General features: G+C 34.3%; 1 protein-coding gene across 3 annotated transcripts in view; it reads right to left on the bottom strand.

Annotated features, from left to right (window-relative positions):
* Window positions 1-14,343, bottom strand: part of LOC121407146 (WD repeat-containing protein 89-like) — a 64,927-nt gene that overhangs the window by 13,960 nt on the left and 36,624 nt on the right. For all 3 annotated transcript variants that reach the window (XM_041598085.1, XM_041598087.1, XM_041598086.1), the window contains exons 5-6: window positions 13,862-13,911; window positions 10,655-10,757 (exon numbers count right to left, since the gene is read on the bottom strand). In XM_041598085.1, the coding sequence (XP_041454019.1) occupies window positions 10,655-10,757; window positions 13,862-13,911 (153 nt within the window). The remainder of the gene's footprint in view (window positions 1-10,654; window positions 10,758-13,861; window positions 13,912-14,343) is intronic.

Raw genomic sequence — 14,343 nt, 5'->3', positions numbered from 1 at the left:
ATGAGAGAGGGGGGGGGGAGAACTCATGGAAGAGGTGGTGGTGGAGGGGGGGGGGAACGCATGGAAGAGTTGGTGGTGGAGGTGGGGGGAAGGGGAGATCACTACATCTCAAACCTAATTATAAGTGATCATAATGAGAATAGTAGGCAGAGAAGAGGGATAAAGCAAAGCACAAGATGGATTGAGCAAGGGAGAGATGGAGGGATGGGTGTGTGAAAGAGAGAAGAGAATTAGAACGGGGCAAGGGAGAGCGGAAAAAAAGGAGGAATGTGCATGGGGTGGTGGTAGTGATAAGAAAAGTAAAAACAGTGAGAGAGAGAGAGAGAGAAAGAAGGGGTTTCTGGGGGAAGACAAATGAAGAGGTATGCATTAGAAAGACTAAATGAGATGAGGTGAATATGAAAGAAAGATATTTTAGATTTGATACATGTACTTGCAGAAAAAAGATAATGGGATAAATAACATAACTTTGCAAGCTTATATACTGTAGAAAGAGAAACAAAAAATACATTTAAAAAGATTGATTTTTTAAATTAGAAGTTGCCCAAGATCTTGTCAGATTTTGATGAATATATTTCCATTTCTATTATTAATCATGATGCGAAGTGAGTGAACATGTAGGTGGGAGGGAGAGAGAGAGATAGAAGGGAAAGAGAGACATTTATATCTAATCTCATTATAGAATATGATTACCTATTTTGGAAGCAATGAAGCATCAAGCATGTCATACTACGGTCTGGTAAGCACATGATAAAAGGTCACCCACTTATTCATGTTTTGATGAATTACACAGGTCAAAGCAAGGAAAATGACTTTTGATCCATACTGCATGATCATATTAAGGTGTTGAACACCGTGTTGGTGTCGAAGCAAAAACAAACATCAGTCACAGTGTGGAACACCAGTGTTGGAGTCAAGCAAAAACAAACATCAGTCACGGCGTTCAACACTGGTGTTGGAGTCGAAGCAAAAACAAACATCAGTCACAGTGTTCAACAACGGTTTGGTGTCGAAGCAAAAACAAACATCAGTCACATCAGCAAGACTGGAACTCATAAAAACTCTGTAGGCATTTGGGCAAAATATCTATATTTGAGATTTTCACTGAAAAATGGAAGTACAATACCTACTCAGTGCCAAGTGTTTTTTTTTAATGACAGACTGATTAACACCAACACCAGCCCGGTTTGGTGCAGGCCTGTGCTTGTTTAATCATGTACTTGGGAAGAACTTGTTTATTTAGATGTGCTGATATGAGTATTATAAAGCAGAAAGTGCAACTTTCTATTCCTTAGTGCAGCACACTTCCACCAGATATACACAGTTCAACACACTTTCATTTTGTAGATACATCAGGGATCGTGTCATCAACATTTGTCATCTGACAACTGTGCTTGATTATGATTGGCTGAGTAGCACTGGTCCGACTGTTACTATGGTAACAATATGATTCACTTTTCAGTCAAATGGACAGCACCACTTTTGTAATGAATATTTATATGATTAATTTGGAGCTAAATGATTCGGCATTAAGTGCAATGCTTCACTACCACATGTTTTTATTTTTTTTTTGGAAAAAAATCTGATGATGTAGATGACAAAAAAGTAATTTATATAAAAACATCTTTATGTTTTACGATATAAATCTTCATGTACAGTAGAATTGTATTCATTACAAATGTGCTGGATTTCATTCATTGCACTGAGTCATAATCTAATTAAATTTATAAATTAATAAAGCCTAGACATTTTTGATTTACAATTATTTTTGTATTGATAAAAGGTCAGATAGAGATAGGAAGGATTTGCGGCACTGCAATCTGTCCACATCGATTGAGAATATTTATTTAGAGATTTGATGTAAGTTGAGTTAAGAAGGAGGTCCTAGAATAACTACTTGATGAAAGAAGCAAAAGGTCAGACAGCCTTCAAAATCTTTAATATGAACAAAATTGAACAGCTGTCTCAACAGAAGAGTACTCCGAAAGAGCTACCTGCTTCAAGCCAACAAGTCTTCATTCCTCCGAAGTGAATTTATTCTAGCTCGGGAGATAGAAAAGAAAAACAAAGCTTTCGGGGTATGTCACTGCCAAGTGTGGTACATTAAATCCTGCTGTATCCACAAAAATCTTTGTCGGACCTCTGGCTCTGGGGTTACTATTTTTCAGGCACTTTGATGTTCCATCCTTTTAAAGGTCAGGCCCATCCCGAAGAAAAGTTGACTTGAATAAAAAGGAAAAAAATCAAACAAGCATAACACTGAAAATTTCATCAAAATCGGGTGTAAAATAAGAAAGTTATGACGTTTTAAAGTTTCACTTATTTTTCATAAAACAGTTATATGCACAACTCAGTGACATGCAAATGAGGGAGTCGATGATGTCCCTCACTCACTATTTCTTTTGTTTTTTAATGTTTGAATTATACAATATTTCAATTTTTACAGATTTGCCAATTAGCACAAAAAAATGTTAAAACAATAGTTTACACATGATCACAGAGAAATAAAACTTCATTTCATATGACAATGAGGAGAAAATTAGAAGATTTCATATTCCGTGTAATGAAATACAAAAGAAATAGTGAGTTGATGATGTCATCAGTCTCCTTATTTGCATACTGACCAGGATGTGAATATAAGTATTTTATGAAATTAAGCAAAACTTTAAAATGTCATAACTTTATTATTATATATCCGATTTTGATGAAATCTTCAGTGTTATGGTTGTTTGATGTTTCTCTTTTTATTCAAACCAACTTTATGTTAGGGTAGACTTTAAAGACTGTTCCCTTGCAGTCAAATTTTTGACAACAACATGCTCATTCATCGTCCCTGGAAGACATTGTCTCGCAATTGATGACTGATCTTTAAAATGCAGAAAAAAAAGCGAGAGCTTTGTTAACAATTTTATCATTTTTTGAGCAATAATATGCAGACAGCTTAATGAAACATAGTCTTTACTGAAAGCAGTGAGAATGAGACTTTCATTTCAGTCTCGTCATGACCTATTTATCGGACAGTAAGGTGTTGAATTCACACGAATCAATCAATGCGGATTAATTCTCATTTTCTTGCTTCTAAGAAATGGATTATTACAAAATACCAAGGACAATTCTAATTCCTAGATTGTTTCATTTTCCATTAATGAAATACCACAGAAATATAGTCCTCCTCGAGAAATGTTTAGTTAGTCTCAAGGATTAAAAGGATTTGAGATGGAGCAAGCTGTCAATCTAATCCACATCTACCACGCTCAATTTCATCTTCAATTATGCTTGGCAATGATGATTATGATGGGTCTACCAAACTGCCTGTCTGCTGATGAGCCAGCCAAACTAAACATTTACCATGGCATACAAATGATCTTCGAACAGGTTGCAGGGTCATAACCTCGTTAACTCGTATACTCTCCATTTCAATGACTTAAAATAAATATGGATTGGCAGTGAATAATAACATTGGATTTAGACTTGAATCTTGTGGATTTTAAAGTTAAAAGATAGTAATTGCAGTAAATCATTTCATGAAAAAGTCTTTAAATCAACGTAAATTGCCACCATATTATCACAGATCTAGATGTGGTACATTGAAATAAACTTATCTTTGAGAAATCATAAAAGCTTAGCTGAGAACCGATAATTCTGATGATCCCTAATACAAAAAGGCATATGTGGGACAGTGCATTAATATTGCTTGGAAAAATATCATACATTTTATGGAATTCTGTGCTTATTTTGCTAATTTCTCCATTATTACACACTTTTTTCCCAGAGCCAATTGTCACATATTTTTTATTTGTAAAAACAAACACTTGGGTGGTAATTTTTTGGAATCTGTTTGAAGTCATTTTGAGATCCTTACTACAACTGGCATTTATCTTTAATTCAAAGTAATAGATTCAACTTTTTGGCTTGTCACTATTCACAGCTGATGTGGGTTTAAAATTTAAATCCTTGACATTTAAAGGGTACTTGATATGAAAGGGATGTTCACCAAGACAAAAAAAAATTTTTTGAGGACAAGTCCACTCCAACAAACAGTTGATTTGAATAAAAAGAGTAAAATCAAACAAGCATATACATTGTAACACTGGCATTTTAAAATTTCGCTTAATTTCAAAGAACAGTTATATGCACATCGTAGTTGGTATCCAAATGAGGAGACTGATGAGGTCATCCAATCACTATTTCTTTTGTATTTTAGTAAATGAAATGTGAAAGATTTTAATTTTCTCCTCATTGCCAAGTTAAACAATTATTACTTCCTCCCTGAACATGTGGAATTAGCATTGTTTAATACTATATGGTTAAGTCAAGTTTGTCTTTATTGACAAATCTGTAAAAAATGAACTATTGTTAAATTCAAATAATAAAAAAAAGAAAAAGTGAGTAAGGGACGTCATTGGATGTCTCATCTGCATGTCACTGAGTTGTGCATATAACTGTTTTGTGAAAATAAGCAAAACTTTGAAATGTCATAACCTTCTTTAATATATCATATTCCATTTTGATGAAATTTTCAGCGTTATGCTAGTTTGATTTTCTCTCTTTATTCAAATCAATGTTTTTTCTGGGGTGGAATTGACCTTTTAAAAAACAGCAGAAACATAATAAAAAATATAAGCGAAGGTTTGATTTTGAGGAAAATCCACAAAAGATTAAACAAGTTATTACAAGTTCATTAATTCATTTTTATTTGTGACGTTATACAATGTATGTGAGCAGCTTTCGATGTATTGTGATTTTTTTTGTCTTTTAAATCTATGAAATTGAAATGCCACTTTCCCCAAAATTGTAAAAATTTTAATAGTAGACAGATCATTTTTCACCAGCTCCTGAAAGAAACAAATTGAACATTGTTGTTTAAATCATAAAACTCTGGTTGATTTTGTTTGAGCTCTTAAACAAAAATTATAATGTTCATAAAGTAGGCCTAAGTCTATTGCTAAATATCCCTAGGATATAGCTACTCACAAACGTCAATTCATGTTTTCACTTATCAAAAATATACAATTTTTTGAGACTGAGATCAAGTTTTTGAAAACCTAGTAAAAGTTTAATTGGTTTATGATGATCTCTGTAAATTTATCTGCAAATGAATAAAAATTAATGGAATAATCTTTAGATTTGCCAAAACCTAAAATTCTTTGAAACTTTGTTTATATGGTGATGCATACAGTTTTTACTTGTAATGTTGCTTACAAATGTCATAAATCTGAAACGGTCATATTCAAGGGTTGATTACATATTTACATTTGTCCCTGCCATATGGCATTTTTGAGTGAAAACTAATTAATAATTGCAATACATATATGCAATATTAGATCTTCTTAATATCTCAAATCATCCATAATTTCCTTGAACTTTATTACAGAAAGCAAAATACTAACAAAGAACCAATTTTAATTATTTTTTTTTAAGGATTTCATTTCACTTTTGAATTCATAAATCATAGTCAACAACTTTTCCACGGCTTGCCTTGATTAAAAGTGAAAAGAAAATGATAGGAATTTGTAAATATACAAGCTGAATATTTTTTTGTAGACATTTACAATGAAAATTCAAAGACAGAAAGCATCTGAATAATTCACAAGGCATCCAATCTCAATCTATACGACACAAATCAGAATCAATTGTAATTTTCTAAAGATAGACTGAAAAATCTGAAATGTCCTTGTTCCAAAATTTTTTATTCTGTAAGACTGTGACATGAATTTATAAATGTAAATGTTCAATACCCTTTTTTTACAAGTTCATACCGAGAGCACCAAAATCAGAATTCTGACTGGAGGCAGTGCATTTCAGATACTCTGAAGGAGCCTGCTTCAATTTCACCTTCAAATGTCACAAATCGGAAACGGTGACTTTTCCATGGATAGATCAAAATGTCCCTGCAGTTATGTTAGTCTGTGCATGATGATTGATTAGAATATATGTTATGGTATTACAGAGGACTCTGCGTGTAATTCATCAGTATTGTCCAACTGGTGGAGGTGACGTCAATCTATTGCATTTACAACCTTGATGATGAAGTTCATTCAGATGGGAATTGTAAACTGCTTGTACTTAATTCATAGTGTACCTATCAAGCTCATTTAAATTTTCAATAGGGGCATACACAGTATGAGAATTAGCAATCGAAGAGAATTTGAAATTGTTATTTCTTACGATTAAGTGAAGTGCTTCTTTATTTTCAAACATGGATGTTGAAATATTGGACATTTCATAAAAAAAGAAATAGTGAGTGACATCATAAGCTCACTCATTTGCATAATGGCGATGTGCAAATTTTTACTCTTTGAAAATAACCTTTTCATTGGGGTGACCTTAGACCTTTAAGAACCACCAAGACATTTTGGAGTTCATTTCCCCCATGTAGCGCCGGGTTGCAAACTGGCAACATTTTCAAGAGCTCGAAATCCATTGCAAGGGGCAGTTTATATAAACAATCTGTTGCACTTTGTAGCATGGTTTAAAAGGTTAAGTTATGTTGTCTAGATGGGAAATTGGGAGACTTTTAAACTGTCAAGTTTAATTGGGCTCTTTGAATGTTCGGCTGCCCGAAGCTCTCCTCTCGGGATGGGCTTCAGGTAATCATCACTCACGGGACAACATCCAGGACTGAGGGTGCGACGAGAGAAAGATGAGGATTGGCATCAACACCGAATGCGGGATGCGCATCACATTATTAATGAGACGGAAGCAGAGATGGAGGGAAAGAGAAAGAAGATGGGTGATTGTATCCACACGGTATATGTGCACTGTTCATCAAATAATCACTGGATTGGAAAAAGGAGATGAGAGCAAGGTAGAGAGGAAGAAAATGATAATTGGTAACAAGAAGGTATATACAATGTACATCAGATAGCCACTGAGTCAGAAAATGGTTAAAGGTAAAAGACAGTAGTAGCAGCAAACAATTATTTCATGAGAAGGTCTTTAAAATCAAGGTTAATTGTCAAAATATTATGATACATCTAGATCTGGTAAATTAATGTAAACTTATCTTTGTAAATCACACAATCTTAGCTGAAAATTAATAATTCTGATGATTATTAACACAGGGAAGCACATGTAGGAAAGTGTATCAACATTGCTTCAAAAAATACCTGATATTTGATGGAATTCCACGTTTATTTTGCTCATTTCTCAGCAATTACACATTTTCTTCCAGAGCTATTTGGCACATATGTTTTTTATTTATACATACAAAAACTTTACATATGTTTTTTATTCATACATACAAACACTTTGGTGGTTATTTCATTGGATTCCGTATGAACTAATTTTGAGATTGTTACCACAATTGGTATCTATATTTAAGCCTATGTTTAAAATTTAGAGAAAAAAAATAGAGAGACAGAGAGGGGGATAGAGACCAAGTCAAATGAGAAAGATATAACATAAGATTCTGTAAAGTATTTCTGTAAAAATGAAATTTGTTTCTCAGTTCGCATACAGTAAATTATAGAATAAAGTGAGGAGGGAATTTTGATAGAGAGAGAGAGAGAGGTGGGGGGGGGAGCTACCCCAAAGGTAACATAATTTTGTTTTCTTTATTGAATAACAGGTGTATAAGGACGTACACAATGTACAAGACATAGACATGTCTTTTCAATTATGTTTTTCCTTCTTCCTATTTTTCTTATCTTTTCTCCTCTTTTTTTTTTTACTACCTGTCAAATCTTAGCCCCTCCCCCTGTAATGTTGCCTCTGCCAACAACACATGAGCTAGAATTACCAAGGAATTTCTACCAGACTGCCTCAAATCAAGCAAGTTACCTGACATGATGGAATCAGAAAAGAGGAGATAGGAGCTCCGATGTCATTTTCCTCAAGAACAGCTTGAAAGCCGGAGAGAGATTTTATCACACTTGACCTACCAACGGAACGAACCTCACTCATACTAATGTAATTCTAAAACATGGATTGTCATGGCGGCTTTTTCATAAAGCTGTAAATGAATTTATTCTTTTTGATATAAAACCTATTCTAAAGCATTAAAATGGGATAGAATTGTCAGGATATAATCTTGTAGCTCTCTGATATCAAATCACTAAATTTGGAGGATAATTGTTTGAAGAACATTCTAAAGCCAAGAGAGGGCACAAGATTTGAATACTTCAAATTTCACAAAGAATCAGCAAATGAAAAAGAAAAATCAATGGCAACTACACTTCTGTAATTGTGTGATGCTATCTGATCATATTTCATATCCTTGCCCTTACACTGAAGCTTAAGCCATATTTAAAGAAAGAAACCATACACTTTTAATCATGCTTCTATTCCTGTCTCCTAATCTACCAGGGGTATTTTTAATTACTTCCATTTTTAATCGAGAGATTAATTTGCTGATCTCACGTAAGTGAACTCATTCCACACCCAAGCATCCTTACATCTTCAAGGTCTGAGAAACAACTTCGACCTTACACACGACACCAAATTAAAGATGTAGGAGCAAACTGACCATCCTCATAACCGGTTTTCACTGACTGTGTGTTAAAAATAGCAAGTCCTTTACCCTTTTTACACAGGCTAAAATTTCCTTAACCCCGTACTATAGGTGGGGCTAAATTGCCATTTAGCCTCACCTATAGTACGGGGTTAAGCTTAGCCCACTTTCTTTTTACACAGCATTTTTGCAAAGTGGGCTAACCCCACCTTTAGTACGGGATTATTTGGCCCTGCAAAAAAGCAGGGTTATCCCAGCAATTGCGGTGTTAAGAGCGATAGTACGGGTTAAGATCGCTAGTGTAAAACAAAGTGGGCTAAGCTTAACCCCGTACTATAGGTGGGGCTAAATAGCAATTTAGCCCCACCTATAGTACGGGGTTAAGGACATTTTAGCGTGTAAAAATGTACGAGTGAAGTACTTGTACTACGAATGATCGACAAAAACCACTAGTCCGGGGTTAGCGAGTTCCGTGTGTAAAAAGCAAGCATTCCTTATCCGGGGTTAGCAATAACAATTTGGCATGTGTGAAAAGGAAAAAAAATAGTACGGGGTTAAGGATAGTACCGGGTTAGCGATAGTCCGGGGTTAAGAAATTCCTGTGTAAAAAGGGTACTAAAATATACCTTGAGAGATAAAACATAAATAACGGATTTAATAAATTTGACTATCATGTTGTTTGCATAGAGAAAATAAAAGATTTTGAGAGCAAAGATCCTCTTTTGCTACATTGTGAATATAATTACGGCGGTATAAAATATATTTAGTATAATTAGCATGTTAGCTATTGAGTGGGCCCATATTACAATACTACATGTACACTGCTAAGAATGTTGCATTATGGGAGAGAAACCTGGCCAGTTTTTGTAGTTCAGGACTTAAAGTGGTGCTATAAAGACCACTGGTTCATATCTGCTATAACAATATTCATTAAATAATGCCCCAACTCCCACAAAAGGAAAAAAAATGAGAAAGACTTTTGCCACTATTCTGAAATGCAAAGAGAAATCCTATGATCCTCAATGTCTCAATCAACTTTTGAGCCCTCATATAAGGAATTTATCATAACACCAATTATCAAACTGCATGCAGGATTTTCAAATTCCTCTATTTTGATGAAGCAATCACAAATTTAGACCATTATTGAACTGAAAAATGGCAAACATCATGTATTGAATTCGTACTTCCATGATCTACAGTAGATATGGATCTATTAACCTACATGCAAGATATTTGATTTCCTATAATTGAAGAGATCATAAAATGTGATCATTACAAGGAATCATTCATTGAACTCACAAATTGCAATCATCGTGTATTGAATACACACTTCCATGATCTACAGTAGACATGGATCTATTGAACTCTGTAGAATTTTCACTCCCTTATAAACAATGTAGCCAACATAAATTGCAAACATTTACTGACCTCTAAAATGGCAATCATTGAGATTTGCGATGGCACTCACATGATCCAAAGTAACAAATGATGTATGGAATTGTGTAGGGTTTTGTTGAAGCAATCATAACTTGCAGTCATTTATTGGCCGCGTAACTTGCAATCGTCAAGTGTTGTGTTTCACTCCCATAATCTACAGTAGATATGGATCTTTTACACTGATTCTCACTTTCCTTTGAATGGTTAAGTTATAATGAAATGCAATTATGAATTGCATCACATGTCAATATCCTGTGTTTCAATGCATCTTCTGCAATCATAAGTTACCATCATAAATTGTAATTTACATAAAGTAATTATAAGGATGCATCCTGTTGTTGCTGGGAAGATTGATCCCCAAAATAAAAGCAATAAAGAAGTGCAATAAAAATAACGCAATCATTTATTTCAATGCACCTTAAACTGTATCTTTTACAATCATGCAGGCAATCAAAAGTTTCATCCTCATATATTCATATATTGCAATCATGAATGGTATTTCATCACTTCCTTTTGCAAAAATTTCTTCTGCAGCCTCAAATTGCAATAAAAATCAAATACTTTCTTTTGATGCCTATTTTAATGTTCTTTTGCAACACAAATTGCAATGATGAACTGCATACTCTGCTACTTACATTCGCAATAATGACAGTATGTACAGAAAGCTTTGGGCTAATGAAGACCATGATATTGGTGATTGCTTGCGCTCTTATATGAGATCTTATCATCATTGCTGGAAATGGCGGAGAAGCATTGGGGACTTACCAAAACATGAGGTATGCATCATTATCTACTGCTTCCGTACCAGCACTTAAAATGTCATCGGTGGAGTTGATGTCAAAGCTTGTGAAAGAATTTCCCTCGTAACCTGCATAAAGAGATCAGAACATCTGATAAGCACTGTGTAAGCTGATATTTTCATGATGGTTTTATTTTCCATTTATTTTTGGGGGTGAAATTTGGGTATATCGCCTAAGTCTCCAATGGTGCATGCGAAAATATATAACTGGTGAATACAATGAATGAGTGAAAAATCCTAAATTATCCAAATATTCCATAAAAAATTATACAATTTCTTTGCATTATAAGGAAGGTATGGGTTTGCATCAAAGAATTTCACCCCTGTGACATTTACAAATTTGGTTAAAAATTATTCACAAGGACGGAAAGTGTGGTTTTCAAATTACTTCTTTTTCATATCACACTCACACAAATGAAACCGATCGACGGTCTGTCATAGGACATAATGTAATAGCTTTTATCATTTTGGAGTAGGTTTCGCTGGTGTGACAGACTTAGCTAATCCTGTCAAAGGTTGCGTAAGCATGCCGGCTACCTGCAGTAATGAACAAGTTCTTAAAGTAGACCTGTCATGTTTGTACAGTCAAGTGTTTGGTCATGCATAGTTTGAACGTTCAGTGAACTCCAATATCTCCCTGTGCTTCCTTTTATCAACATCCATGTACATGTATGAACATGCCTCGATCACAATTCAAATCACACTATTTTTTTGTGCAGACAAGAATGGTTCAACACAATTCAAAAATATTTAAAACATTAAGGAGTGTATGGTTGAGTTCCAAGATGGGTTGGTTCAACAGAAACAAACTGCTCCTGCCAAGCACTGTACTGTTAAAACTATGGTGTAAACAATAAGACCATGCAGTGTTGAGAGACACCAGCACCCTCTTTGTTAATGGGACTTCATAAATGTCAGATGTATTTCATTCAACAATGATATCAGTCGCAAGTAATATCACTTAGTTGCTTGTAAATTTTCTAGAGAAAACCTAATCATGTGCTACAAATAATTTGACCATAATAGTACATTAAACTCTGGCTAATACCTCGTCTCCACAGTTGTGGGATCCATGAAATTTGCCATTTTATCAACAATAAACTACATGTACAATTTGTAGCCAAAATTGACCTCAAGAGCTGATTAAATCTGACATGATCAACACGATTACTCCAAGACTAAGATGGCAGTTTTAATCATGGCAAGATATGTGACAGTAGAAACTAGATATCAGCAAGCGATTGTGACGAAAAGGGTCTGAAACCCTAGACTCACACCTGCATGGAATCCTTTTAGTCTATTTTTCTTACTCAAATTGGCTAAGATTGCCTAGTGTATTTAGGCACGGATATCCAATTCCCAACACCTTTCACATGCTTGGACTATAAATATGATTAGATTGAACTGTTTTCATGACATACAAATAATATCCAGGGGTCCTGTGGAAGAATTATACCTATCACAGGGTCAGGTATCCTGACTTGGAATTCAAGATTATTTCTAACATTTCACTTCTCTGGGAAGATCGATCCCCAAGATGAAAGATTTGCTATTTTTAAGCCATAGGTGTTCTCCTCATAGAGCAATGCAAACATTAATCGGTGCATTAAACTGTTCTGTGAAAAAATTTCAAATACGGCAGGAGAAAATAGGTACAAAAATATATCAAGAGAAGAAAAGAGAGGAAATGACACTAAATGAGGTAAACCTTGTAAGTTTCATCAATTTCAGTCTGATTAGGAATGTCTGAGAGAACACTCCAGAAGAAGTATGTGGTGATGCTGGTTTAAAATCAAAATGATCAAATTTAATAACTGCTGTGTAACCCGACCTATTCATAATAGCCATTTGATGCAACTAGTATCTGCTCAACAATACTAAATAAATTCTGAATAAATTCTAGAATATTAACTAATTTGATCTAATCACAGCCAATGCCACCACTTACTCATAATATAGTGGTTTGAGGATGATACTAATAAAATTGATGTTTATCACAGAACAACTGGTTTTCCCCACTTCTCCTTGATATATACAACATCTATCTCTATCTCAAGATTACTTCAATCATTTTATTACTCTTTGTAGATTGAAAAATAAAGCACAAAATAGATTCAAATTTCATATAGTTAAAGTGCTGATTCCATGCTTAGTCATAAGTGTGTGAAACCAAAGTAGACAGGCTGCTACACCCAACTCCAAGTAGAAAAATGCATTCAGCACAGAATGAGGCATAAACTAGGGCATTAGATATATTTGCCCTAAGCGCAAGCTGTATTGCCCCCCTAGAATCATTAAAATCTTATTCTTAGACTCTCATGACTATTTCTGTTGAAATCCCCCTCAAGTGGTTCCATGATTTTCAATAAAATTGATTTATTTTAAGAATAACTGCTTTGCTTTAGACTCTCTATCCACCTGCTATTTCAAGTCACTGCTTGCCTTACTTATTTATACATTTGTGCAATATGCATTGAAGAGGAGCCCCTACAATTTAAACACCCCCTCCCCATTTAATATCTTTAAACAATGCCCCCAAAATTAGCCCTTAAAAACCATTGATTCCTGTCTTAATTAAAAACTGAAATTTGGTTAAAATATGAACTTACCCTGCATTTTGGTGTCATCTACCTACACACCAAATTTTTTTAATCCATTAAATATTTTTTTGAGTTTTTGCCGGAACCAACTCGCATATTCAATGAGCTGTGACCTTTGACTGAAAAACTCAGAATTCGAACTTAGCCTGTATTTTGGTGTCATCTACTTACACACCAACATTTTTTTAATCCATTAAATATTTTTCGAGTTATTACGCAGAAACCAACTTGGATATTCAATGAGCTGTGACTTCTGACCTGCGGAATCCAAATTCGAACATAGCCTGTATTTTTGTGTCATCTACTTACACAACAAAATCTTTAAAAATCCATTAAACATTTTTCGAGTTATTTCGCGGAAAACAAGTGGGGGGACGGATGGAGGCAATGCTTAATGCCCCCTCCGGACTTCATCTGCGGAAGAATAAAAATCTCAAATCAATTTGCATGTTATTTTGTTTTAACCAAGAGCTGATAAGTTAATTTTTGTAACCAACATATAGGTTAAATAAAAAACTTTTGAGAGTGTAGTTTTTAGCAGTAATCAGGCCCTGGCAGTAACATTGGACTTACCTGTGAAGACTTGGGGAGCTTTGTTTCTTTTCATCCGCGTGTCCCAACATCTAAAATTAAAAAAAAAGAGGATATTACCACAAACCGTGATGAGGAAGTAGCATCAGGGACAATAAATTTCTTGAGAATTCTTGTAACAGATTGAGACCCAGTGTATGAAAATTGAAAAATTACATTTTGTGTAGTTTTCCATTTTCAAAGATAAATGAGTTCAGTTCAATTATATTCATAATTCATGAAATATAATTCGTTATTTGAATGTGCAATATAATCACTTTTGAGAATCTTTTCAATCACAGTGGTTTTTAATTATGTCAATATCACAATATGAATTTTATTATGTACAGAATTCTGAAGGAAAAAAATCAAATCAAATATTTCATAATTGCCACAGAATCCGATTTTACATAAGAAATTAGGAAACTTGAATTGAATGCAGTTTGGTTGTAAGCCAGCAAAACAACAAAGCTATTGAGATGTTG

This window comes from Lytechinus variegatus, chromosome 2 (genome assembly GCF_018143015.1).
Source record: "Lytechinus variegatus isolate NC3 chromosome 2, Lvar_3.0, whole genome shotgun sequence".
NCBI classification, from domain to species: Eukaryota; Metazoa; Echinodermata; class Echinoidea; order Temnopleuroida; family Toxopneustidae; genus Lytechinus; species Lytechinus variegatus.
Note: the sequence above shows the minus strand (reverse complement) of the source record. Positions and strands in the feature narration are given on the sequence as shown.